The sequence below is a fragment of the Monocercomonoides exilis genome (genome assembly GCF_001643675.1).
Source record: "Monocercomonoides exilis strain PA203 chromosome Unknown scaffold1-2713096, whole genome shotgun sequence".
Classification (NCBI taxonomy): domain Eukaryota; phylum Preaxostyla; order Oxymonadida; family Polymastigidae; genus Monocercomonoides; species Monocercomonoides exilis.
Genome location: NW_027150546.1, coordinates 879209 through 904277, shown reverse-complemented (window position 1 = coordinate 904277; position 25069 = coordinate 879209). Strand labels below are relative to the sequence as shown.

At 36.2% G+C, this 25069-nt stretch overlaps 7 protein-coding genes across 7 annotated transcripts; 5 read left to right on the top strand and 2 right to left on the bottom strand.

Annotated features, from left to right (window-relative positions):
• Positions 1-1117: 1117 nt before the first annotated feature.
• Positions 1118-2088, bottom strand: MONOS_9317 (uncharacterized protein; the record flags this gene model as incomplete). The annotated part of the gene is made up of 1 exon (XM_067879805.1): positions 1118-2088. The coding sequence occupies one exon, from the start codon at positions 2086-2088 to the stop codon at positions 1555-1557; it is 534 nt and encodes a 177-aa protein (XP_067736260.1). The 3' UTR covers positions 1118-1554.
• Positions 2089-2943: 855 nt separating this feature from the next.
• MONOS_9316 (uncharacterized protein) lies at positions 2944-3144 on the top strand (the record flags this gene model as incomplete). The annotated part of the gene is made up of 1 exon (XM_067879804.1): positions 2944-3144. One exon carries the CDS (start codon positions 2944-2946, stop codon positions 3142-3144), a length of 201 nt encoding a protein of 66 aa, XP_067736259.1.
• A 1612-nt stretch (positions 3145-4756) lies between these two features.
• MONOS_9315 (uncharacterized protein) lies at positions 4757-7080 on the bottom strand (the record flags this gene model as incomplete). Its single annotated transcript, XM_067879803.1, has 4 exons — positions 4757-5916; positions 6023-6193; positions 6331-6676; positions 6901-7080. 4 exons carry the CDS (start codon positions 7078-7080, stop codon positions 5108-5110), a joined length of 1506 nt encoding a protein of 501 aa, XP_067736258.1. The 3' UTR covers positions 4757-5107.
• Positions 7081-7881: 801 nt separating this feature from the next.
• MONOS_9314 (uncharacterized protein) lies at positions 7882-8241 on the top strand (the record flags this gene model as incomplete). The annotated part of the gene is made up of 1 exon (XM_067879802.1): positions 7882-8241. The coding sequence occupies one exon, from the start codon at positions 7882-7884 to the stop codon at positions 8239-8241; it is 360 nt and encodes a 119-aa protein (XP_067736257.1).
• A 2727-nt stretch (positions 8242-10968) lies between these two features.
• MONOS_16881 (uncharacterized protein) lies at positions 10969-11622 on the top strand (the record flags this gene model as incomplete). Its single annotated transcript, XM_067869752.1, has 2 exons — positions 10969-10977; positions 11422-11622. 2 exons carry the CDS (start codon positions 10969-10971, stop codon positions 11620-11622), a joined length of 210 nt encoding a protein of 69 aa, XP_067736256.1.
• Positions 11623-14274: 2652 nt separating this feature from the next.
• MONOS_9313 (uncharacterized protein) lies at positions 14275-15293 on the top strand (the record flags this gene model as incomplete). Its single annotated transcript, XM_067879801.1, has 2 exons — positions 14275-14922; positions 14973-15293. 2 exons carry the CDS (start codon positions 14275-14277, stop codon positions 15291-15293), a joined length of 969 nt encoding a protein of 322 aa, XP_067736255.1.
• A 3873-nt stretch (positions 15294-19166) lies between these two features.
• Positions 19167-19981, top strand: MONOS_16880 (uncharacterized protein; the record flags this gene model as incomplete). Its single annotated transcript, XM_067869751.1, has 2 exons — positions 19167-19187; positions 19676-19981. The coding sequence occupies 2 exons, from the start codon at positions 19167-19169 to the stop codon at positions 19979-19981; spliced, it is 327 nt and encodes a 108-aa protein (XP_067736254.1).
• Between the last annotated feature and the right edge of the window lie 5088 nt (positions 19982-25069).

Here is a 25069-nt window from a genome sequence, read left to right as displayed (position 1 = left end):
CCGCTCTGTCCATTACCCTCTTTCATCTTCCATTTTTTGTTTATTATTGCCTTCGTTTTCTTTTTATGAACTTGTCGAGCGAAACAAACATTTTATTAATCTTAGAATACGTTGTCTTCTTTTAACAGATTTCAAATAAAATGTGAGAAATATAGAAGAAGAAGAATCTCTTGACGAAGAAGCAGCAAACGTCGCAGATGAAGGGATAGACAAAAAAACGGATTTTGCAGAAGAAGTTTCATAATGTGCTTAAAGCGTGTTTGACGAGAGTCTGATAATCGTCTTGTATATTTTCCTTCAGGTTGTTCCCTCTGTGGAGTGCGCTTCTGAAAGTTTATCGAAATGTTCGTCTTCTCTTTTATTTTTATTCTGCAATTTTTTTTGTAAGGTCTTCTTTATATGTAAGATGTTTAGATGGTTTATCTTCAATGACTTCAGAAGAGTGAGTTAACAAAATCACGTTAAGTGAGATTGAATGACATTTTCTTCAGTGTCTACACTGAACACAGCTGATGTTGTGTGCATTGCAGCATGCAAGAGGGCTTTTCCAGCTTTTGTTAAAGCTTGAGACCATGCTCAAGTTAGTTATCATTTTTTCATTCTTCATCTTCCACTCCATCCATGTCATCGCCTCTATCCTCCTCGCCAACTTCGCACACCTCTTTTTATTGTTCCACTTTCGAAAAGTGTGCGCTTGTCTCCTTCTGTAATAATTGAGGAGCTATTAGTGCAGGGTAGCCAGCAGCAGTTGGAGTGAGAACGACAAGCCCGATGCAGTGCCTGAAAGTGAATTGCTTGCGGTTGCGAAGTGGAGTGAATGAGATATAAAAGCATGCTGAGCAGCTAATTCAACATCACTCACTCCATTGCTTTCTGCTTCTCGATTGCTTCGACTTTATGCTTCATATTGGTAGATGCACATAAAAATGCTCCGAAAAAGACTGAATGCGAGCTGATTGCAGAGAAATTCGAGGATTATTTTCTCTTCACTAACTTCTGTCATTTCTATATGGTGTTTGACATCTTTTAATTATGACGTTGTGCCTGGATTTTGCTTGAGCTTCTGTACAATTTCATCTTCTGTATTCATTTTTTCTTTTTCTTTTTCGTTCTCATCTTTTCCAGTTTGAATGTTGCACTCTCCGAAAAAGATAAAGTTGTTGGCAGGATGTCGTTTTCTTTGTTTGACATTGATGATGTGAAAGAAGAACTGAAAGAGTTGATGGAGAAGAGAAAGAAAGAGAGAGATGATGAAGGGAAAAGGAAAAGCCAGATTCTGAATGTGGAATCGATGCATATGATGTTTTTGAGGCTGATTTGCGAGAGTGGGAATTGGAGCTGACTGAATTATCTGGTGACGATGACAATAATAATTGTCCGCTTGATACAGAGTGCATACTAGAAATAATCAATTCGACCAAATTGAATCCTCGAAATATCATTTATTTCCTTCTCGTCTTTATATGACTCATATTCATGCAAACGATTTGAAGCCACTTTTCTGATAACTTTGCTCAGAGTTAATTCTTCAACTTCTTCTTTCTGTATTTTCGCTTAACATTTTGGAATCTTGTCTGAATCTTTTCCAAGGATGTATTCAGTCGATCCGCTCTCAGAAAGAAGATGCTCAGATGACTCTGAATGTTCCATATTCGTATCAAATATTCTCTTCTTGATCCTCTCTTCATTCTTCTTCTCCGCCTCTCTCTCTGCTCTTCTCCATTGCTCCTCGGGTGACATCTCCATCGTCACCATCTCAATCAACTTCGGATCCTTCTTCACTGTGTCATTCACAATCTCTTCCAGTTCTTCTGTTCTTCTCTTTTGCTTTCTCCATCGAATGGCTAGAGCAATCGATACGATGAGAACAATCAAGAACATCACGACAAGCACAATCACAACCAACAACCAATAAGATTTCCCTTCTTTTCCTTCTTGTACAAGTTTCCCATCTCCATTTGCCTTGGGTGCACTTCTGTTTTTCAGAATGAAAGACTCAGTGGCAGAGGGAGCATCAACATTTCTAAAGAGCAGACACGCATACGCCTTTGCCTCCGCTAACGCCTCTCGAAAAATGCTCTCTCGCATTATCTCAAAGGACTCTTTTTCCTAGACAATCCCTTTCGCATCGAACTCCAACAGATTCAGCAAAACCTCTGTTTCGATGGTTGTTTACAGCCGGAATGACAAATTGCAGGATAAAAAACTCCAACTGGAATGTGATTGTGAACTCGCTTTTTGTTTCATTTTTTACCTCTTAGGCAGAATGGAGTGTTGGGATAAAGAAGAGAGATTGTCTCTGGCGGGGGATGCATGCAAGCGTGTATTTGCTGTCCAGCATCCACAGGGAGGTGTTGTCTTTCGCATTGTCTTCCTCTTTCAAACTCTCTTCGATCAGCGACGCCCCATCGGAGTAGGCGATGTTCCTGCGGGCTGACGGATAGCTGCTGACCGAAAGGCTGCTACGGGTAGAGGGGCCGTTGCCCATAAACTTTGCATCTTCGATGCGGACAGCACCTCCAGAGACAGACAACGCTCATCTGATGCGTTTGCCACGGTGAGATCGCTGATAGCTGCTATTGTGTTGTACAAATGAAAGAGGAGATGCTGTCTCAGCTGTCTCCGTTTATATTGCAGAGCATTCTATGTGAGCTCTCTCAATAAATCACGCGATAAGCGAGAGTTAGGGTGCATTCCTTACACTCACATAACTTCCTTGGAGTGTCTGTTCTTTTGATTCGCTGACAGAGGATGGATCACGTTGTATGTAGTTGCAATTGTTCGGGGAAATGTACTCAGATGGAGAAGACACAAAAAGTACAGACGAGCCGAAGGATGCGCTGGCACCTGTGTTTGTTCAGTTGGGAAAGATGAACCGGAAAAGGCAAAATATTCTTCGGCTGTGGAGGGGAGGCAGAGGATGCTGCCCTACAAAAACACTTGATGCTCGGCTGCCAGGATGTGTGCCGAGGCGCTCTGGCACTTGCGGAACTCGAAGGCGCTAACCGACATCTGGAGGCGCTGAAAGTTTATTTCTGCGAAGGAGATACGGTCGACAGCGGAGAGAAAGAAACGCGGGAGAGCGAACGCGAGGCGTTTGACGTAGCTGTTATCGACAATCAAGTGGCCATTCTCGATGGCTAGCAAAGAGTAGTTGAGGAATGCTGGATGTTCAGCTTGCTCTGTGGTCGACAAAATGGTAGAGGAAGCAAAATGAACAAAGAAGAGAAAAATGTGGCCATCGGTGTGGCACACAACAGCACTGCCCGTGTGCGAAAAAGATGGTTCGAAGAGGAAGTCGAGACACCCAATCCTGACATTTGCAGACGTTGCAAAGATAACAGGGCAGCGCTGAATGGAGGCTTCGTTTGCATTATTGGGAATATTGCAACAAAATAGTTAATTTAAATAAATCCAAAATTTTATTAACATAAAAGAACAAACAAATCACAAACCATCAATTTTGTCAATAATTTTGTTTATTTGGACTTGAACAAGTTGTATTAGCTTCTATGAAATATTTATGTTCATTATGAGCAATGAAAAATTCCCATTTTAAACAATACAAGAATTCTTATTATTGATAAAACATTCTCAAAAAATAATCGAAACATACTATGAAAATTTCATGAATCAACAATTGCAAAACAGTTTAATCATGAAAAACCCTTTTTCATTGAATAACAAAAATATTAATTTTGATCAAAATAAAGGATATATTATTTTTTGTTTCAAATTGTTTTTTCTCACAAAGAAGTTTGCAATGAACCAACAAACACTATGGCAAAACTTACCTTTTTTCATTTGAATTATGGAAACGGAATGATAAAAGAATAACTTTTATGGGTCAGATTTTTGATCTGATGTCACTTTTCAAAAAAATTTTGACATTTTGTAAATTTTCTCAAAAATAATACCTCCCCAAAATATTCTCACATTGTTCAACAATTGTGAAATGAGCGAGAAGTGATTGGTGAGTTTGTATTTATTTTATTAAAATATAACTAATTATTTTTAAAAAGTTCATTTTGGTTAATTGACATATGAAATAAAATTTCATGTTTTGATCAAATTTCTGTTCCTATACACGAAACTTCACTATGAATAGTAGGCCTCTGCGACAGACCGACATTTTCAAAACAACTCGACAACTCGACAGACAATTTTATCGAGCTTATATTTTTTGGTTATTAAAAAATTTAAAATATAAATTTAATTTTTTCAAGAAAAAATCGAAATAAAATTTTTTTCAATGTTTTTTTATCAATAAATATTAATTATTTTATAAGGAAATGAATAATCATAATTTTTTCTTTTTTATTTCTGAAATTCGAATAATAAAAATGGGTTATCGACAGATCTTTGTCGAGATCAGTCGAACGACAAAGATCAGTCGTTTGACAAAGATCAGTCGAGTTGTTAGATATCAATGTTAATAAATGATTTTCAAACAATTGTCTATTATTTTTTTATTTTAAGACTATCACTCACTTTAAGATTTCACTTTTTTTTATTTTTTGAATCATGTTTGCATTGATTTCTTGTTTTGAAGTTCAATGATTTCGTTAATTTTTTTTTAAATGCAGCATTGTTCAGCCAAGACTTTTTGATCATTATTAACAACATGAAATGGAGTTTAGCGTATTTTAAACAATTCTCTTTTATCTTTTTGGTTTTGATTTTTATACAAATTTAATCATCGTTTCAAAAATACATTTGATTGTTGTGGGAATTCAATAAAATAATAAAGTGGTTATTTGTAGACTATTATTATTACTAATAATTTCAAAAATCTTTTGTTCAAAGTTAAAATTTGCACAAAACCTTATGATGCAATTCTTTTACTGTGACATGAAACGGTGATAATATCAAAGTAAAGGAATATTATTTTCTAAACACATAAAGTGAATTAAACGACGTTCAGATAATTTCGTATTATCCAGAGAATGAAATGTCGCTCTGTTGGAGTGCTTTTGTGAGATGGCATGAATATTAGGAAACAACAAAGGTGATGAAGGAGCGGATGGAGCTGCATGAGAAGCCGAAGAGGATAGAAGAAAAAAAGGTTGCTGAAACGATTATCCAGTCTGATGTCATGAAAAATATCTTATTTATCGGCAAGAAATTGTTTGAAAGAAGAGAGAAGGCGAAAAGTGGAAGAAGAAGAAGGAGAAGTGAAGGAAGAAGTGGAATAAGAAGAGGAAGAAGAAGAAGAAGATGTAAAATGAGGTAGTGAAGGAGGATGATAAGGAGGAATGGAAGAAGAAGAAGAAAAGATGACGATGAAGTTAAAGAACTTTTCTTGTTTGAGCTTTTGTCGATAGCTTTCGTTTAAGTTTTCATTCACTTGGCTTGCTAAATGCTTCACTATCGTCATCATCATCGTCTTCATCATCTTCTTTATCGCTTTCATCATCGTGATTTTCATCCTCATCATCATCATCGCTATCTCTCTTCTCCATTTTCCTCGTCTCCTTCCTCTCTGCAGTCTCTCTCCCTCCGAACTCGCCTCAAACGGACTGAATTCCTTCCACCAGACACACACTTTCTTCTTCACCTTGTCAGGAATCATCACTTTTGGTGCCTCGTTTTCAAATCTCCCTTCTATCGAAGAGCAAAAAGAGCCGTCTGAAACAGGCGGGCGCGGAAGAAGGATCGGAATGAGCAGCTCAAATTCAACCAGAAAACACAAAGTTAAAAACGGGTGCGGATAGCAAAAGCGAACAAAAGATGTTTTTTTGGCTTTAGAAGGAGGGAAGTTATTGACAACGTTCATCTTTTTGCCGTCTTTGCGCTGCATCGAAGAAGCTTTGCCTTTCACAAGAGGAATTGAAAGAGGCTTTTCAGACAGCATTTTGTGAGTGTTGTGCACGAAGACATGGAGGGTGCGGGAGAGGATGGTGACAGACTGATCATCTGAGGAGAAAAATAAAATTTATAAACAAACAAACAAAATAAAATAATAAAAATAAGAAGTCAATGTGAATGAATCATTGAACATAATCACTTCAAAAGCACAAACCGTTGTCTATCCCATTCTCTGCCGGTCTGATGTAATTCACTTTTGTTCTGATCTGTTCTTCGAGTGATGCATCCATCTTCACACAAACATTCTCCAATTTCAGTGTCAGCGGTACAACTTCAATCGGATTCGCCAGGCGATTTCCGAAGAAGAGTGGGCGCTGTGTCACAACTGCACGAAGAGTGCGATAACCAGAAGGGAAAAAGAAAGAGAGAGAGTGGAGAAGCTGAAATCTTGGTTCCTTTCTTTCGTCTGTACCTTTTCTGTGATGCTGGGCTGCTCGCAGAAGTCGCTCCGCTCTTAGAAACTCTGATCCAGCCAGGATGAACCAAAAAAAGGAACATATTTTGATTTTGACAGATCTTCATTCTCAATCTCTTCTCTAAGAGTTGCTTTATCGTCTTCTTCGTCTTCTTCTCCTTCATCGTCGTCATCAATGCTTTCATCCTCACCATCATCATCTTCTTCGTCTTCATTACCGTCTTCTTCTTCTTCATCTTCATCGTCATCTTCGTCGCTTCCTTCATCAGAACTTCTTTTCCTCTTCGATTTCTTTCGCTTCAAATGTGAATTTGTTCTTTTCATCTGCCCGCCCTTCTTCTTCTTCTTTTGAGTTGCTTTCTTATTTGCATTTTCTTTTGCTGTTTTCTGCTTCTGAATTTTTTCCTTTGTGAATGCGTCGATAATCCTCTACTTCTCTCTCATTTCTTCTTCTTCTGATTCTTCCAGAACTGATTTTATCAGATTCAACGTCCGCTCCAAAATCAGAACTTGATGTGTTTTTTTTGCTTTTGCGTGGCATCTTCTCTTTCTTCTCTGTTTTTTCTCTTTCAACTGGCTCGTCTTCATTTCCCCAGCTTTTTGGTTTTTCACTTTACTTTTGATGAAAACTTGTAACTTTTTCCTTTTGGATTTCTGTCCTCTTCTGAATCTTCAATGTTCTCAGCTCCACTTTCATCTCCTTTTGACTCTTCTGCTTTCTTTTTCTTTCGCGAAGGATCAAATTCTATCAGCTTTACTTCAATGAAGTCCTTTTGCTCGAGAAATTCTTTCTTCATAATCTGCTTCAAAATCACTCAATGCGCTGGCGATATGACGCCAACCTGTGACAACGATGCATTCCGCTCGTCGATGATCGTATATGAAGGCAAAACCTTGATGAGCTTTGTGAGCATCTTGTGCGGAACTAATGTGAAAGTTAGTTCTGATTCTTGCATTGGAAAAAGATTGGTTGAAAAAACAGAAAAAAACAGTTATTTTTTGAACAATAATGCAAATTAGAAAAACAACAAACGTTGAACAATAAGATCTGTTTGCACAAATATCACTCGCAGCAAACCATATGATAGCAATTTTGTTTAAAAAATCGAATAAATCAAATATTATAAAACAACACACTTATTTCGTCACACTTAAATAAAAATGGTAATATTCGTAAGTTTCAGTGTATGATCAGTTATTTCAGCAAAAAGCGAATAAGCCTCTTCTCACATCGTCTTTTCGGCAATTTACAAACGCACTTCGACACGTTGATGATTCTTGAAAAGAGCACAAATATGAGGAAAAGAGAAACAAATGGAAGAAAAAGAGGAAAAAGATGATGACGATGAAATAAAAGAAGAAAAAATCGAAAATCGAGAAAAAGAAAAAAATGCATAAAGAAATTTCTTTTTATATTTTCTCTTCTTCTTTTTCATTCACACAGAAAACAATATAATAACAAAATTAAAATCAAAAGATAAAGAAAAATATGCATTTTCTTTATTGTTTCGAAAGAAATGATTAAGATAAAAAACAATTCTTCTCAAAAACGATCGAAAGCATACGAAAGTCAATTTTCCTCAGATTTTACTGAGGAAATGTTTGAGATGCAAATGAAGGAAGATTTGAGGAAGAGGTGGAGGAGGAAGAGGAGAGTTGGGAGAATTGTGTTAGAAAAGAAAAGAAAGAGAGAAAGAGAGAGAGAGAAAGAAGGAGAAGAAAAGGAAGGAGAAGAAAAGGAAGGAGAAGAAAAGGAAGGAGAAGAAAAGGAAGAGAAGGAGGAGGAAGAAAAAGTTAAGGCATTTGTGATGCGAAAGATGGAGTTGTGGAATGTAATGCGAGATGCTGTGATGAAGTGGTATGTAATGGAAATTGAGTGTCAATGGAAGATGGCTGTGTTGAAGCGGGCGGAAGCAAAGGAACTGGTGAAATGGAAGATGAAGATGAAGAATAGATAAATTCTTATGAATGAGTTATTTTACTTCGAGCATTTAAATTAACAATGTTGAAACTATCACTATTAATCAAATCTACATCGGCAGCAAAGATATCTAAAAAACTTCCATTCCAAATCATTGTATTTAATACAAAACAACAATCTTTTTGATTCCTTTCATATATCTTCTCCAGTTTTTTCACAATTTTCTCATTTGTTTTCAAAACACAAAATATATTATTATAATGGTTAAAAAAAAGAAAAAAAAAATAGAAAAGCAGTGATGTTGAGGTAAGTTAGATATATTCATGAATTGCAATATTAGGGAAAAAACAATCTTTTCAATTTTTTCGACAAATGAATTATTTCTCGACCGACAAATTGCACTCAAAAAATGCGTGTCGCAGAGGCCTAATGAATAGAAACAACAACATCGTTAAGGTTCTGTATTTTTACAGAAAAATTAAACATCTGCGTCACATGCCTTCTGACGTGAACATTTTTGGAGTGACGTGACGTGACCGGATAAAAAAAAAATTTTTTCGATCATTAAAAAAAAATATTTTTTTCATCAAAAAAGAAAATACAGTCAATTATTGAATTTTATTCACAATTTATTTTTTATTTCATTGGAATTTATTTTATTTTTTATTAATAATTTTCAATTGGTTATTTTCGATTAGTTAATGAACAATGGGATATGTCGTGATCTTTTTTTAATGGTGTAAATACCACGGCACTCATGTCACTGCCGGTCATTGACGTAATACATGTCAATAAGGCATTTAGCAAAATTTCTTAATTTGTTATTCATGGATGCCTCACAAATGTTTTTTTCTTCATAAAAAAAACCCTGTTAAGATTTGTAAACAGTTATTATTTTTATTTTTATTTTTAATTTTTGTATTTTCAATAACACTTTTTTATTCTTCTTGATCAAAAAAGTTCGAGATGAAAAAAGAAACCGAGAAAATGTTCTAATCACACAGATGCGAGAGGATTAAACTAAAAAAAAGAATCCGATGAGTACATAAATTGTTTGAATTTTATCGATTATTCTAAAAATTTATTTGGAACAAATATATAATTTTAACATAGGTTATTATCATCCTATGCAGGAAGAATTAATTATTCCCAAATCTTCTCTTGATATTGTTAATCACAAAATTATAATTGCATTCACTCCTTTGGATAAAGACAGGATTGCAAAAAAGGATATGCACAGACTTTTTAAGTGTACGTGTGAAAAAGATGATGTTGCTTGTGGAGGAGCTGGTCGGAAGGATTACTCTTTGATTTTTCATCATATGGGTGATTTTTTTTGATGTCACAAAATATTTTCTGACGTTTAATCATAAAAAATTTTCATTAAGGGTGGGGTTGAAAAGTAAATTTTTCAAAATAATAATTCGAAAATATTGTTAAATATATTATTATTATTTATTATTTATTGATTTTAAATTTATTTTAATTGTTTTTATTACAAATTTTGAAAAAAACTTAAAAAAACTTTTCAAAAAATTTCGAAAATTTGATTAACAGAAAAAAACAAAAGTTCGCTGGTTTGTAAAACATGAAAACTATTATAACAATACGTAATTTATCAATTTCTTGTAAAAAATTTGTTTTATGATGTTATTGGTAAGAAATTCAAAATTTGCTGTTGAAGATCTTAAAACATTTGTTGAAAATGAACAATTATCAAAACCACAGATGAAAAATATGATAGCATAACAAGATATTCATCAGATAAACAACTGTTTGCTTTGAATTTTTGCATAAAAGAAAATAATACTAAATAGAAATTATTTTTATAGATTGATCAAACAACGTTAAAAAATTAAAAAGAAAATTATTTTATAAATGAAAAGAAATTTACAAATTTTCACTTTTTTCACTTTAAAAGCCCAAAACTATCATGACCTCATCTTTCTCATCCTCTGCTCTTCTTTTTGGCATTGAATCAGTTGCTTGGCGAACATTCCATTCGACTTTTTTTTGAATAAAGTCAACTTTTTAATGGGACTTTTTTCTTTATTGGCACTTTTTTTGTTTTTGCATGCCAATCATTCAAAAAAGCTTGATGGACCTCAACATTTGGATGAGTGTGTTTATAACACAAATACATTAAATTACCGGTTTGTTTTTTAAATTTTGTTTATTTTTCGTAGAGATACAGCAATTTTTAATTTATTTTGAAGTGACTTTTTTCAGCCGAAGAAGCGTTTCACAAATTTTTGAAATATATTTTTAAAAACTACTAGCATTATCCTTTTTATATTCAAAATCTTGAGTTTAACAACTTGTTTTTTCATCATTTTTTCACATTTCAATTTTTTATCAACATGCTAACACAAATTTGAAAATTTCTTTGTTATTAAAATGAAGTGTTAAAAATAAAAATATGATATGAAAATTACACACTCTACTAAAGAAGTGTGAAAAAGATAGAACATTAAAATTTTCTATTTGCTTCAAACAGGTGAATGGTCACAACATTAAAAGATCTGAGATCAAACTTATTCAATTTTGATGTGTTTGAAGCAAATAGTAAAATTTAATGTTCAATCTTTTTCACACTTCTTTATTAGAGTGTGCATTTTTCATATCATATTTTTGTTTTTAACACATCATTTTAATAACAAAGAAATTTTCATATTTGTGTTAGCATGTTGATAAAAAATTGAAATGTGAAAAAATGATGAAAAAACAAGTTGTTAAACTCAAGATTTTGAATATAAAAAGGATAATGCTAGTAGTTTTTAAAAATATATTTCAAAAATTTGTGAAACGCTTCTTCGGCTGAAAAAAGTCACTTCAAAATAAATTAAAAATTGCTGTATCTCTACGAAAAATAAACAAAATTTAAAAAACAAACCGGTAATTTAATGTATTTGTGTTATAAACACACTCATCCAAATGTTGAGGTCCATCAAGCTTTTTTGAATGATTGGCATGCAAAAACAAAAAAAGTGCCAATAAAGAAAAAAGTCCCATTAAAAAGTTGACCCTATGTTATTCTGCGCTATTTCTTACTCTTCCAAAATCACTTTAAAAGCAAGACAGATATGTGACAAAGTTTCTTAGAATTCTTCAACAGCCCTGGTTGGTTCAGTTTCAATTTTGATTGAGGATGCAACGGTGACTTCCGAAGGCGGAGAGGATGTTTTTCGGGCTGATAACAATTAGCTCTTGGAGGTAGGTGCTGTACGAGTTCGAAACACTGGGCGAAGTTGCGAGCACAATGTTTTCACAGATCAAGTGCACTGGGAGCAGCAGCGTGGTGGAGTGCAGCGGGTGGATGGTTGTGGGTGGGGAGAAGGGGAGCGGAGGCGGGGGATGTGTAAAGATCACAGCTAGGCTAGAGGAGGCTGCGAGACCAGGCACAGGCCCATGGATTTAGCAGCTGGGTGTTCTTGTGGGATGCAGATACCGCCTGGCAGTTTGTCCCCGAGTAGGTGGTGTTGGTAGTGGCAGACGCAGCCCATTTCAACTGGAAAATGCACAGCGCAAACCTCAGCACCTTCAACGAGCTCAGCGGATTCGTGCAAGCCACAGCCGGCCCTCACCTCACCCTCTTCATTCTCAACCTCCGCTTCCCCTTCCCTTCTTCACACCCTCTATCGCCTCCCACTCTTCCCACAGACCCCGACCTCGATGTCAACCTCCTCCCCTTCATCACTTTTCAGCATCCACGCCAACCTCTCCTCCCTCAGTGCCTCCTCGCCTGTGTTCCTGCTCGGAGATGACATCAGCAACTTTGTTGAGCATCTCATCGCCACGGATCTCGTCATTGGAGGTTTCAGAGTGTAATTTTCAACTTTCTGTTTTATATTAGTCAATAAGCTTCTTCAGCATGATGCATTTCATCTTCACTGCCATCTCGCTCAACAAGCTCTGTTGGAGTGTGCATGCCAACAGCTTCCAGCTCACCAGCAATATCTTTTCCATTTGTGTATTTTCCCTCACCGCCAGCTGCAACCTCATCTGCTCCAACTCCAGTGCACTCAATATTGCCTCGTTCAAATAAGGAGGCGGAATCATCCTTCCAGGCACCTCTTGGTGGCTCCTCAACTGTTGATTCGCTCAGCGCTGCATTGAGTATCAACTCTCTTCTCTGCCTTTCGTATCAATGCTTTCAGGCTTTCGTATGAAAAAAAAACAGGTGAAATGACACTCCTTGAAATCTGTCATTCTTTGCTCTGAAAGAAAGAGAGATAAGAAGGGGATTTTGGGGAATTGAAGAAGAAGAAGATGAGGAGGAAAGTTTCCCACCAGAGATTGTTGTAACGAAGCAGAAGACAGCAAGGCAGGTGGAGCGTGCGATTGCAGCTGCTGAAGGAGTGGAGTGCAAATGTGATCGTATTGCATTGTCTGTTTGGGTGACATTTTTGAACGAAGTGGCAGCAGTGGCTTCACCGAAGTGTCATGTGGAAAGCAGGTAGCTGTGTGAGGAGTGGGTTTCACAGATCGAAGAGACAGAAGCGTTGGAAATAAAGATGGAGATAAGATGAAAAAGGGGGAGAGAAAGAGGTAGGAGAGAGAAAGTGAAAGCGAAGAAGAATTATTAATGTTATCTTCCTCTTCCTCTGATGCGACACATTTTTATGGTGCATCTCACAATTAACAGGTTGTTTCTTCTTCTTCTTCGTTGACTTGTGATTATTCTCATTTTTCTGATGATGCAGCAGCCTCAACATCATTGAGCATTGGAAGTAAAAGTGAATGGTGCAAGCAGCAGCATTTGCAACCTGTTTTCATCTGGCCAAATGTTGCTGCAAATGAGAGAGAGATCAGAATAGAGCGTGACAGTATAAAACATGTCTTCAAAAATACATATAGCTGTGCATACGCCAGAAAAGGCAGTTTTTGCGAGAGGAATGGAATGCATACAGGCAGCTGTGCAGGCAGAGAGAGAAGTCATGCAAGAACTCAACACAATTTGAAAAGAGAAGCTCAGCCATCGTTGCATTCTGATGCATTTCCTGAACTGTCTCTTGAGAAGACTACATTCTCTTCCTCTTTGTTCTCTTCCTCTTCACATTCTTCACCTTCTTCTTCTTCTTTGATGTTTCCTCTCACTTCATATTGGATCAGATCAGCAACATTCGAATGTGTGTAAGATTTTCAATCAATGGCTAAAAAATTCACGCAAAAAACTATTTCATTTGGTTAGGCTGCATTCAACAACATCATCATCACTGTCAATGCATTTGACAGTTTTGCTGGATGTGAATTTGAACCTCTCTTCTCTTCTGCAACGACACTTCCCACTCTACTTTATCGTTTCGAACGACATTCGTGAGCAGGCTGTTCAGAAGAACTGAAATGAGTGGATGAGAAATTCACAAAAGCTGACAGCACATCGCAATAATCCATTCACTTTATAATACCTCCAAGGAGCGAAGAGCGAAAATTGCAGTTCATATGGAATAGGCTAAAAAAGAGATATTCAAAAGCAAGTTGAGCGAAGAGCAGAGGAAAGGGAATCACGGGAAGAACCTAAGAAAAGTGGAAGACAAATGAGATAGAGAGTATTCCACATCACAAATTGATGCATTCGACACAAGGCTTGCACAGGCAGCATCAGAAAGGAAGAGGAGGGATTGAGAAGTGAACAGCATCAGACATTTTGGTTATTCAACTTCACACTCTCATCTGCCCGCTGCACACTCAAAGCACCACAGCCTCCTACTAAATTGTCCGGTTTTTTCTCCCTTGCCACACACACAATTGCCTGCACCTTCCATTCTTGTTGGAGCTCCTCCAAAGCCACTAACTCCATCGTCTCTTGCCACAGATTCCTCTTCACACACTCAAAAGTCCCTTGACAGATCAAGCCCAAGCTCTGCCTCTTTATGAACATGTTTTCTTCCCCTCTTTATTCTTCTATTTCTTCTTTCTAACTGCTTATCCCTTGTATTATTCTTGAGAAGAGCAGATTGCGCAATGCAGGTGTGTTGCAATCAGGAGCGAGTGAACAGTGAGGGATGTGTTTGAGCGGAAGAGGATGACACTGAACTGAACAGCGTATGTGGCTAGTTAGTGGATTTTGATGGGTGGTGAGAAGGAGAGGAAGGAAGAGAAGGAGGAGGAGAAAGATGAGAAGAGGAGTGCAAAAGAGTTTGTTAGTGATAAAGATGAAAAGGGATCGTCGTGTCTGAAAGATAAATGCATCGATAATGAGAAAGAAGAAGAAGAGGAGGAGGAGGAAGAGAAAGAAGAAGATGGATTTGACAAAGACATTAGAAAGGCTCAGAAAGAAAGAGGAGCAAAAGAGAAGATGAAGGAAGCAGAAACAAAAAATAAATATATCACGATTCTGACCACTCTTTTTTTTGATTTTCTGTCCGAAATCAGAAATCGACGAAAGGATCAACAATATATCATCCAAACGCGATTTTCTTTCAACATTCACATTTGCCTATACATCATCTTCGTTTTCTTCTTTTTGTCTTCCACTTCTTCCTCATCATCTTTTATTTCCTTCTCATCTTCTGCCTCTTCTTGCTCCTCAAGTATCGCCAGCGCAATCGCTGTTGGCGACAGAACTACATCCTCCATCCTCAGCCCCGCCGCCGACAGCCACTTCTCCACAATCTCCCCGACTTCACACACTTCAACCCCTCACCCCATCACTTTGTCGCACAGCTTCACCACCACATGCCTCGACTGCGGTGATCTCCGATGGCAGCAGCGACGGGTCAAACAGATCGTAGATCAACGGGAACGCATTCACAAATATTTGCTCAGAGATCCGCTTGCTCCCAGACTTCGTGCTCACCGACGCTGCAAGCGACGGAAGCTGCCCCGCCAGTGAAACCGAAAGCATCTCCGAAAGCGCCACATCGTATGCACACACAACACATCCACACAATGCAACCAGCTATGTCACGCTACATCATATCCCTCAGTTACGACTTCTTGCGATTTTCATACACCCCAGCCGCCTCTGGCTCCACAATCCGCAGACGCCTCTCGATCTCTTCCATTGCTGCCACTTATGTGAATGACCCAACCACATCCGAGGCAATCAAAGGGTCAACTGCAGGCACAGAGGATGAAGATGACTGATCATCTCCTGCCGCCTTCTTCTCTTCGCTTCTTCACCCCACAAACAAAGTTAGGCAGACAAAGAAAATTGAATGTGCTGAATGAAGAGAAGATTGCTGCACTGCTCCCGCCACAAGAAGCTTTGTGAGGTAGGCTTTCATATCAGACAACAACTTTACCGGTGACTCAAACACAACATCCACATTTGTAACCGAAAGATCTACCAGGTGGGAAATATCTCCGTTCTCAAGCGATGGAAACATATGGAACAGTGTAAATTCAGCTGAGGAGTTGGAATGGGAAGAAGAAGTGGAGGAGGAGGTGAGGAGGATGAAGGAGAAAGAAAAAAAGGAGATAGAAGAATTGAGAAAGAAGAAGAAGAAAGACAAAGATGGAGAAGGAGAAGGAGAAGGAAAAGAAGGAGAAAGAGGAAAAGATGAAAGTTTCGAGGAAGAAATGAAGAAGAAAGAAGAAAGCGAAAAAGATGTGGCACATAAGATTTTGAAGGAGATTTTCAGACATTTGCAATGAAATTGAATCTTCTTCTTCTTCCTTTTTATCTAACTTCGTTCACCTCTTCAACCACACGGAACTGGCTGATCTTTAAGTCAAGGAAAACATGTGGCCTACGGAACTTTGCTAACAACTGTGTGTCAAGATGATGATGCTCATGGAACAGCTGGAGTTGTTGAAGGAGTTGAGGTAGAAGGTGTTTGTGAGGGAGATGAGGTGGAATATACGGAGGTTGCTAAAGATGAAACTGGTGATGAAGACGTGGTTGAAGAAGAGGGAGCTGGCTGTAATAAGAAAAAAGAAAAAAATTGAACAAAATGGATTCACAGAAAAAGCTTTATAAGTTATTTTTTCGTGAATGAAGCTATTAAAGAATGTCATGAGATGAATGGAGAGAAAAGTGTTGGAGATAAAAGAAGACAACATGTGCAACATTATCAGATGGTGAATTTTGATGAAGCAGAGCAGAACAGAAGAAAAATAGACGGCGGATGGGGAGGAAAGTTGGTAAATCAATTCAAATAAAGAATTTGTTGAGAAAAGACGAATAAGATCATATTTCGTTCGTCAATTGCTGTTTCCCCTCCATTTCGTTCATCGTTTTTTAAAGTCGTTGAACTGCGCAGCTATAACAGGAATTTGGCGATGATGTTTTAGATCAATAAATATTAAAACCATTGCATCATCTTTAAAATAAACTAATTACATATTTTAATATCTATCTGTGTTAATTTTTATTTATTAGTACTGTTTAGTATATCTTGAAATATCTATTTTCCTTTTAAAGATTGATTTTCAATTATTTTTTGAAACTTAATCAAAAAATCTTTTTCTCAATATTTGCAAAAAAGGTTTGTTATTTTGTATATAACAATAAAACAAATATATGCAACAGGAATTTAAGCTAAATACTTGTGATAAATCTGAAAAAAAACTCTTTAATCAATAAAAACCGCAATGGATTTTATTTTTTTATTTTTTTGATCTTTTTTTATGATATCAAAAAAAACACCCATATATGTGATTTGATTACGAATAATCATTTCTCTCTGTTTTTTTCTCTGAAACCCAATTTATCAACAAATTCTTTTGAAAGGAAACAAAGCTAGGGAACTTCTCAAACAACATTGAAATGTGAGCTCGCAGAATCTTTTATCAATATCGTTGCACATAGTAATATTTCTTTTCTATCAGTTGCAACAAATGAATTCAATGATTTTTTCACGGCATTGATAAAGTCATCACAAGCGAATTCGCACATGAGCAGAGAAGATATTTTCCCTCGCTTTACAGAGAGAAATGTGAGTAGACTGCTTCATAAAACAAATACAAAGAAAATAGAAAAAGTGATGTGAACAATTTCAAACAATCCCCTTGGAGTGGTCATTGACAGAGGAGTTGTTTGGGGAGTTAGCAACACTGCAATTGGCATTACAACAATGGATCAATCGTCAAAACCAATCTTTTGGAAGTTGCACAAAGGCTGACGATCAGAATCCGATTATTTCAATTTTGGAACAGAAATAATGACAGAATTAAGCACTTATGGATGTTCCGTTAGAGCTTGGTGCTCGGATGGATTAAAACCGCAAGTTTTGGCATTGAATAGAATATCGACAAATGATTCGACGGAATTGTATGGTTCATCACGTGCATATAATTATCCAAGGCCAATTTTTGTTAGATGCCTCAATCATTTAATCAATTTTGTTGTCAGTCACGCTTTTTCAGAAAATGCAAAACTAAAGCAAATGAATGAATTGATTATTAAATTCAGTCAGCAAGCACATTTATCAAATTTCAGAAACAGTTTGAAAAAAAGATGCACAACATTTATAGCTACAAGATGGCTGTGTTTGTATAATATTTGAATCTTTAAAAGGCAGAATCAATCAATAATAAGCAAAACCAAAATGCTTTCAGACAACGAAATATTTGAAATTGCACCTGCTGAATTGTTGTTGTATCCACTTTATTTGATGCATCTGATTTTTGAAAAAGAATCGACAAAACTTGGAGATGCCTTTCCTGTTGTTAATCAAGCAATGAATTTGTTTTATTCTTTTTCAACAAATGTGTATTTCGTTGATGGAGAATGGCATAACGCATTGACAGATATTGTTATTCTGTTATATAATTACACACTTTGTGATTTTTCTGGACAACTCATAGCAACATCATACGCAATAACTCCAACAGGATCAAATAAACATCGAACCAACTAATTCACTTATAGCCCGAGAGAACGTTTGTATATAAACAAAAAATATATATTATTATTATAAAACTATTCATATAAATCTTTTTTCTCGAAAATATTATTTAATTAAGTTTCAGAAACAATTTTTAATGATGCCATAAAAACCAAGCGAATCTCTATTCCATTATTGCGTGGAAAATTCATCTGGATTAATGTGTCTAATCAAAATTCATCAAGTACTTCTTCTTCATCAAATTCTTCATCTTCTTTTTCATCCTCCTCTTCATCCTCCTTTTCATACTCCTCTTCGTCTTTATCTCCCTCTTTATCTTCCTCCACCTCAAATGTTTCCTCTTTAACCACATTTCCTATTTTCCAGAATCCTTTTTCGTTTCAGCCAATACGAAATCATTATAACATAACTTTTTTTGATACACATTTGTCAAACCTTTCATTTCTATCAACTGAAAAGTTGAAAATAGCTTTTGAAAATTTTGAAAAAGAAGATGAAGATTATGGAAAACGTGCTGGTGGATCTTCTTTTTCAACTTCTCTAACCACAAATTGCACAAAAGCTATGAATGTTGAGTTCTCAAACTCAAAACTGTAAAGTTTGTATGATTTCATATCAACTCTTGATTCGAATTCTCAAGAGAAAACAGAAGAATTTGAAGAACAATACGAAATCGAGGATTTTGATGAACAAGATTTGTTTGGATTGATTCAAGCAGAAGAAGAAGAAAAGGATGATGAATATCAACACAATACCAATCAAATGGATCATATCAATTTCAACCTGACTAGAAAAACAACTCAGCATGATGAAGTATCAGAAAGTATGTCAACAGACATAACTAAAAAATCACAAACTGAAGAAGATATTTAAAGAAATGAAAAAGAATCAACGAATAATGACGAAAACAACGAAAGTGAAAACGAAAGCGATAGTGATGTGGATTTCATTTGCAATTTTTCTCGTTTCAGAAGAATCGAAGAATGTAATGTTGATTTAGAAAATCAAACTTTGTAAAATATTTGGGATAACACATTTTCCAATTGGTTTGGTAGGATTGTGGCTGGCTTTAGAGTTTTGTTGGATCATATGATGGACGAAAGGCACAACAGAATAAAGTCTCAATGCATGAAATTTTTTAAAGAATTATAACTTAAAAAAGAGAAAGATGAAGTCATCGAAGAATATGGTTTCAATTTTTATCAAGATTTAAGTTATAACAGAAAAACACATTCAATATTTACTAATATAGCTTTCAGCATAACAACGTCTTTTTGCTGTGAATCATTCTGTAAATGAATATTTTCATAAGCCCGAAGAATAATTGGAGATCCTAGCCACAATATTTCAGACATAATACTTAATGCTCTTCTTCGTCTTTAATTTCTCATGGTGATAAATTTTTACAGTTTTGATTTTGTTGAATCTATCATTTTGTTTGTCACTTATTAATTTTCTTTCCCATATCTCTTGACCTTTGCAAAAAGCTGAAATATAGTGCAGAGTTTTAATGTTTTTATGTTTTGACAGAAAATCGAAGTTAATTTTCTGAATATTGAATGAGTTGAAGCAAAAAGAAAAGGCGAAATATGTGATTTGAGGAGAATAGAATCTGATCGGTGTGGAGATGGAGCAGTGAATGTGTTTATGGTGGGAGGCGGGGCGCTGGATGTGTAGGATGGTCAAGTTGTGCTTAACAGTCTGGATGCAGACGTGGAAGCAGATGCATGCGACGCGGAAGAGTTTCAACTGGTGCATGGCACAGGCTTAGAGCTGCTGGGGAGGAATACTTGTGTCGTGCTGCAGAATGAAGTGAGTGTGCTTTATGAGACAGTGATTGAGGTGGTGCAAATGACACGCAAGTCTGTGGAAATGAATCTTTTGAATATAAGTGCTCCAGAAAGCAGGAAAGGCGGAACTGTGTCAGCGGATCTTGGAGCTGAGAAGTATCTGAAGCAATTCAGTGAAGCAGCATCAAGATGAACAACTTTAGTGTGCTTGTGCTCTGAGTTTTGTGGGTGATGAGAGTTTATGTATGTGGGGAGAGCTCGGGGAGCACGAAGGTAGAGATGAAGCCATTGGAGTTCAGCAAGAACGAGGTGCGGTGGGGGAAGAATATTTATGTGCAGGAAGTTGGTCTTGGGGCAGTGGTGAAAAAAAAACTCGGATACGGTTTGGGTGGGAGATGTGGATCTGAGACGAGGATTCTGAGGAAGAAGAAGAAGAAATATTTGCTGTTTATTGCATTTTGTTGAACAAAGAAACTGAATGTGATCTGCCTCCACCTTTTTGATTGGAATAGCTGAGCTGAGAGTCTTCAATGTCGGTTTCTGAATGTTTGACTGAATGCTTTGTTATGTGTTGTGTTTTTGAGATTCTCTTCAAAAAACAATATGAATCTGTGTTTAAAGAAGAAGCAAATGAACTTGATGAAGACAAAAGGTTTGCATCTGAAGAAGACAACTGGATTTTCTAGAGGACAAGCGAATTGCTTGTGATTTGTGTGGCACACGGCACATGCTTCTCATCCACCAATGCTATCACATTCTGCAGAAACGGGTCAAACCGAAGGACAGTTCTACACAGAAACTGAATGCTGCAGCTGGACACTTCTCTCAGAAACATTGAGGATGTGAACGACTCTGCCCGCTTCTTCTGAGAGAATATCGTTGACTGTGTGCGATTCTGTGTCTGTGTTTGTGTTTTCATCAGTGTCTGCGATTGTGCTTGCGCTTGTGATTGTGATTGTGAATGAGAATGAGAATGAAAATGTGACTGATTTTCTGCTTTGCCCGATGAAACAAGCAATCTTTCTGTGCTCGCTTTTTAAGCATTGCCAAGTGCTTTGAGGAAGCAGAAGAAGGCAGAAGACAATCGAGTCTGGCTGTGTTTCCATCTTCATTTGCAAAAAGAGGATAATCTGTGATTCTATTGCTTCTATTGCTTCTATTGTTTCTATCACTTCTATCACTTCTGCTTCTTCCATTGCTGCTGCTGTTACTGTTGCTGTCTTCGCCAAGCAGAGAAAGCGAAGAAAGAGCAGCCTTCATCGACCGGAGGAGCGATGTCACTCCTCTCAGCACTTCCACCTCGTCTGACAGCAGACGCAAACAAAACGAGGCAGCTGGAGCACGCGATGACTGCAGAACATAAGGCTTTCACGGAATTGTGAACGACTTTTAAATGAGGATGAGGATGAAGAAGAAGAGGATGAAGATGAATAATTGTTGATAGAGCGAAGGAAAGAGGATGTTGAATGTGATTGCAGTTCATCAAAGTGGAGGGAGGACTTGAAAGAGGAAGGCTGGTATGTGCTTTATTGGGTCTGGGAATGCTGAGAAGGATGTGAAGATTGTGAAGAAGAAGAAGCAGCAGAAGAAGAAACAGAAGGACCAAAATTAATCACAACGCTCTTCGTTCTTCCATGGAATGACTTTGCAGGCACGGCTGAAGGTGAAGAAAAGAACATTGATTGATTAGAAGCGAATGATGTGGATGAATGGAGCTGATTGCAAGAGAAAGGAAGCATTCTATTTGTTTCCTTTGAGGAGTGTTTTTGAACGGTTTCTTTGCTTCTCAGCAGCAAACTGCTTGTGGAGTCAGCTTTTGCAATGGAAGAGTGAGGGTTATGCGGCGATTGATATGATTGATATGATTGCTATGAATGAAATGATTGAATAGATTGAATAGGTTGAGATGACTGAGGTGATTGAGGTGTTTGCAATGGAATAGGAGAAGAAGGAGAAGGAGAAGAGGCTGAAGGTGAGGCAGAAGGTGAGGTGGAAGAAGGAGAGTTGTCTGAGGTGAGTGAAGGGGAAGAAGAATAAAAAGTGAATGTTGATGAAGATGAAGATGTGGAAGAGTATAAAGAAGAAGATAAAATTGAAAGTGAAGGCGAAGCAGCACTCTGTTCTGAAGAAGAAGAAGAAGAAGAGGAAGAAGAAGAAAATAGGAGGAGGAGGAGGAGCAGGAGAAGAAGAAGAAAATAAATGAGAAAGAGAAGGAGAAAGAGAAGGAGAAAGAGAAGGAGAAAGAAAAGAAGAAAGAAGAGGCGAACTTTATGAATCTCTTTCCATTCTATCCACTTTCATTTGTTTTCCTGCATTTTCATTCGTTTCCTCTTTGTGTGATAAAGTAATTAAAATTTTATCTTATGTTTTTTTTTCTGCTGGAATTTCCTTATATTTCTTTATTTTCCTTTATCTTCTTTTCTCTCGTAAATTTTATATAACTTCTGCTTATTTCTCCTCTTTCCTTCCTTTTCTCTCTTTCATCTCTTTCTTCTCCTTCTCCTTCTCCTTCATCATCATCATCATCTTCATCTTCCTCCCCCTCATCTGGATTTTCACTCATACACACTCTTCTTTTCGCATCCTTTTCCTTCAGCTTCTTCAACGATTCGTTTGGGTCTTTGAAATAAGATTAATAATTCTTCTCTTCCTATTCCTCTTCCCCTTTCACTTTCCTTTCCTCTTTCTCGTTCTTCTCTTCCTTCTTCTGTTGAGGATGAGAAAGAAAAGGCGAAATAAACTTTGGCCTTTTTTGCCACTTCAAACAGCCCCTTTTAGCTGGACACAGTCACACTACCATCTTTCTGCTTCTAGCTCTTCTCCTTCTGGTTATGTTTGGAGGTTCTGAAATAGATATTGGATGTCAATAATAATAATAATGAAAGGTGAATATGAAAATAATAATTATTACAATAATAATAATAAAAACAATAAATAAATAAATAAAGATGAAAAAAAGTGAAAAGAAATGACGATGATATCGATGAGAGACAAATAAAAAGAAGAAAAATGAAACAAAAATTTCAAATGCAAAGTATTTAAAACAAACGGTGATTCATGAACAGTTATATTGAAAGCAACAGAATGTCTCAGATTCTTATTCTTCCGCTTTAAGGCAGATTTGTCTTCTTCATCTTCTTCTCCATCTTCTTTTTCTTCTGCTTCTTTTATGAATCTGAAATTTTCTCTGTTTTCCATTTCACTTAGCAAAATAAAATCATCTTCATTTTCTTCTTCATCTTCCTCTTTTTCCTCTTCCTCATCATCATCATATCCTTCTCCTCTTCTTTCTTCATCAAAACATATATTTCTATCTAAATCTCCATTCCCAAACTCAACTCCTCCACTTCTCCTCCTCCTCCTCCTCTTCTTCTTTCTACTTCTTCCCTTTCCCTATCCCTCTCTCCTCTTTCCTCTGCCCATGGTCTGTCAGTTAAGGCGCGGAAGGAACAAAATTCACGCTGAGGAAGAGGAGGCGGAGGAGGAACGTAATTCACACCAGAAACAGGGCAGAGGTGGAGTTAGAGAGGCGGAGAAAGCGAAGAGCAGTGGGAATTCGCTGGGTGTAGTTGCGGATGAGGAGAAGGAGAAGGAGAAGGAGAAAGAGGAGAGGAAGAGGAAAAGGAAAAGTGAAAGGAAAAGGAGATGAAAAAGATAGGGAAGAGAAGAGAAGAAGAGAGAAGAGTAGATTGAGAAGAGAAATGAAATAATAAAAGAAAATATTATATTAGAGAAGAGAAATCAACAAATAATTATAAAGAAAAGTGTTATGCATTGAAACTGATTTGAATAAACAAACTAGCATACACTTTGTTCTGAATTGACACAAATACAAAGAAATGGGAATCATATAAAGAAAAGAGAGAGAAAGAAAAAAAAGATATATATATATAAAGAAAGAGAAATGTAAAAGGAGAAAATAAATATGACGTGGAAGAGTTAGAAAAGAAATAAAGAAAGAAGATTAATTTGACGCAAACATGTTGCTGTTGCTTCCTCGATAGCAGTCTTTGTTGAGCAGCCGATGCACATTGCTCAATCCTCGATGGCCCAGCTGTCAACTCTTCTATTTCTTTTGATAAACTTCATGCAACATTTTTCAAATGCTGGAGGTGAAAGAAAAAGAAGAAGATGAAGAAGGAGAAGGAGAAGGAGAAGAATAGAAAAATGAAAGAAATGCAAAAATTTTGTTGGAAGAAGAAGAAGAGAAGAATTTTTCAGAAGTATTTGAAATGTATTTGCAGAAGATGAATAATTGGATGAAGTAATATGGGTGATAATTATTTATATCATAACTTTTTTCGGTGTGTTAATTTTTCAAAGCTTATTTGTCATTGGGAAGAGATTTTGTTTTCAAATTAAAAAATTATCACAACCGCTGTCAAAAAAAAATGTTTTCACTCAAATAAAGATGAAGATGTTTTTTTCAGACATTTCCAATTTTCACTGTTCTTTTGTTGATATTGAAGTCAAATTTTCGAACCGAAAATATTGAAAGATAAAAATATGATGTCAAAAATTATCACCCATATTGATGTAAATTTTCGTATAATGATATGACTTCTGTCAAAGTGAAAAATAATATTTAAATAGACAAATATATAATTAAAGTTTATTGATTGTTAATTGTGATAAAATTTTTATTTTGAAAATTTTGAATTATTGGAAAGTGTTTTATCCTTTCCAAGGCATTTTTTAAAAAAAATAATTTGTTTTTATTAAAGGAAAAAAAAGTACCGGGCACAGACTGACGAGATCCCACCTTTTTTAAGGTGATGCAGATGTTTAAGAAAAATTAGGTGAGTGGGAAGAAATTTGATCGAAATATGTTTTTTTTATTTGAAAATTAATTAAAAAAAACATTACAAAAAAATAAAGACATATGGGTGATTATTTTTGAAACCTAATTTTCTCTTTTTCAAATTTCGGTTTGAGAATATATCTTTCATGCATAAAAATTAAATCTGAATAGTTTTAACTTCTTTCATTAAAAAATTTTTCACAAGAATAATTTCAAATTCAGCACTTTCTTTTTTTGAAATCAGAGATCTTCCCGTAATAGTTTTTTATCAAATAAATAATAATTCATCCAAAAACGATAAAGTGCCATTTATATATTTATCACAAACGAATCACATTTCTTCATTTTTGTTATTTTCCTCAAACCAAAATAGCTTTCATGAAAATAAAATTTAAAGGGAAATAATTCATTCATCAAATATTCATATTTTGATCGAAACGATCGCTTGTGATTAATGATTTTTCATGTTACCAATTTATA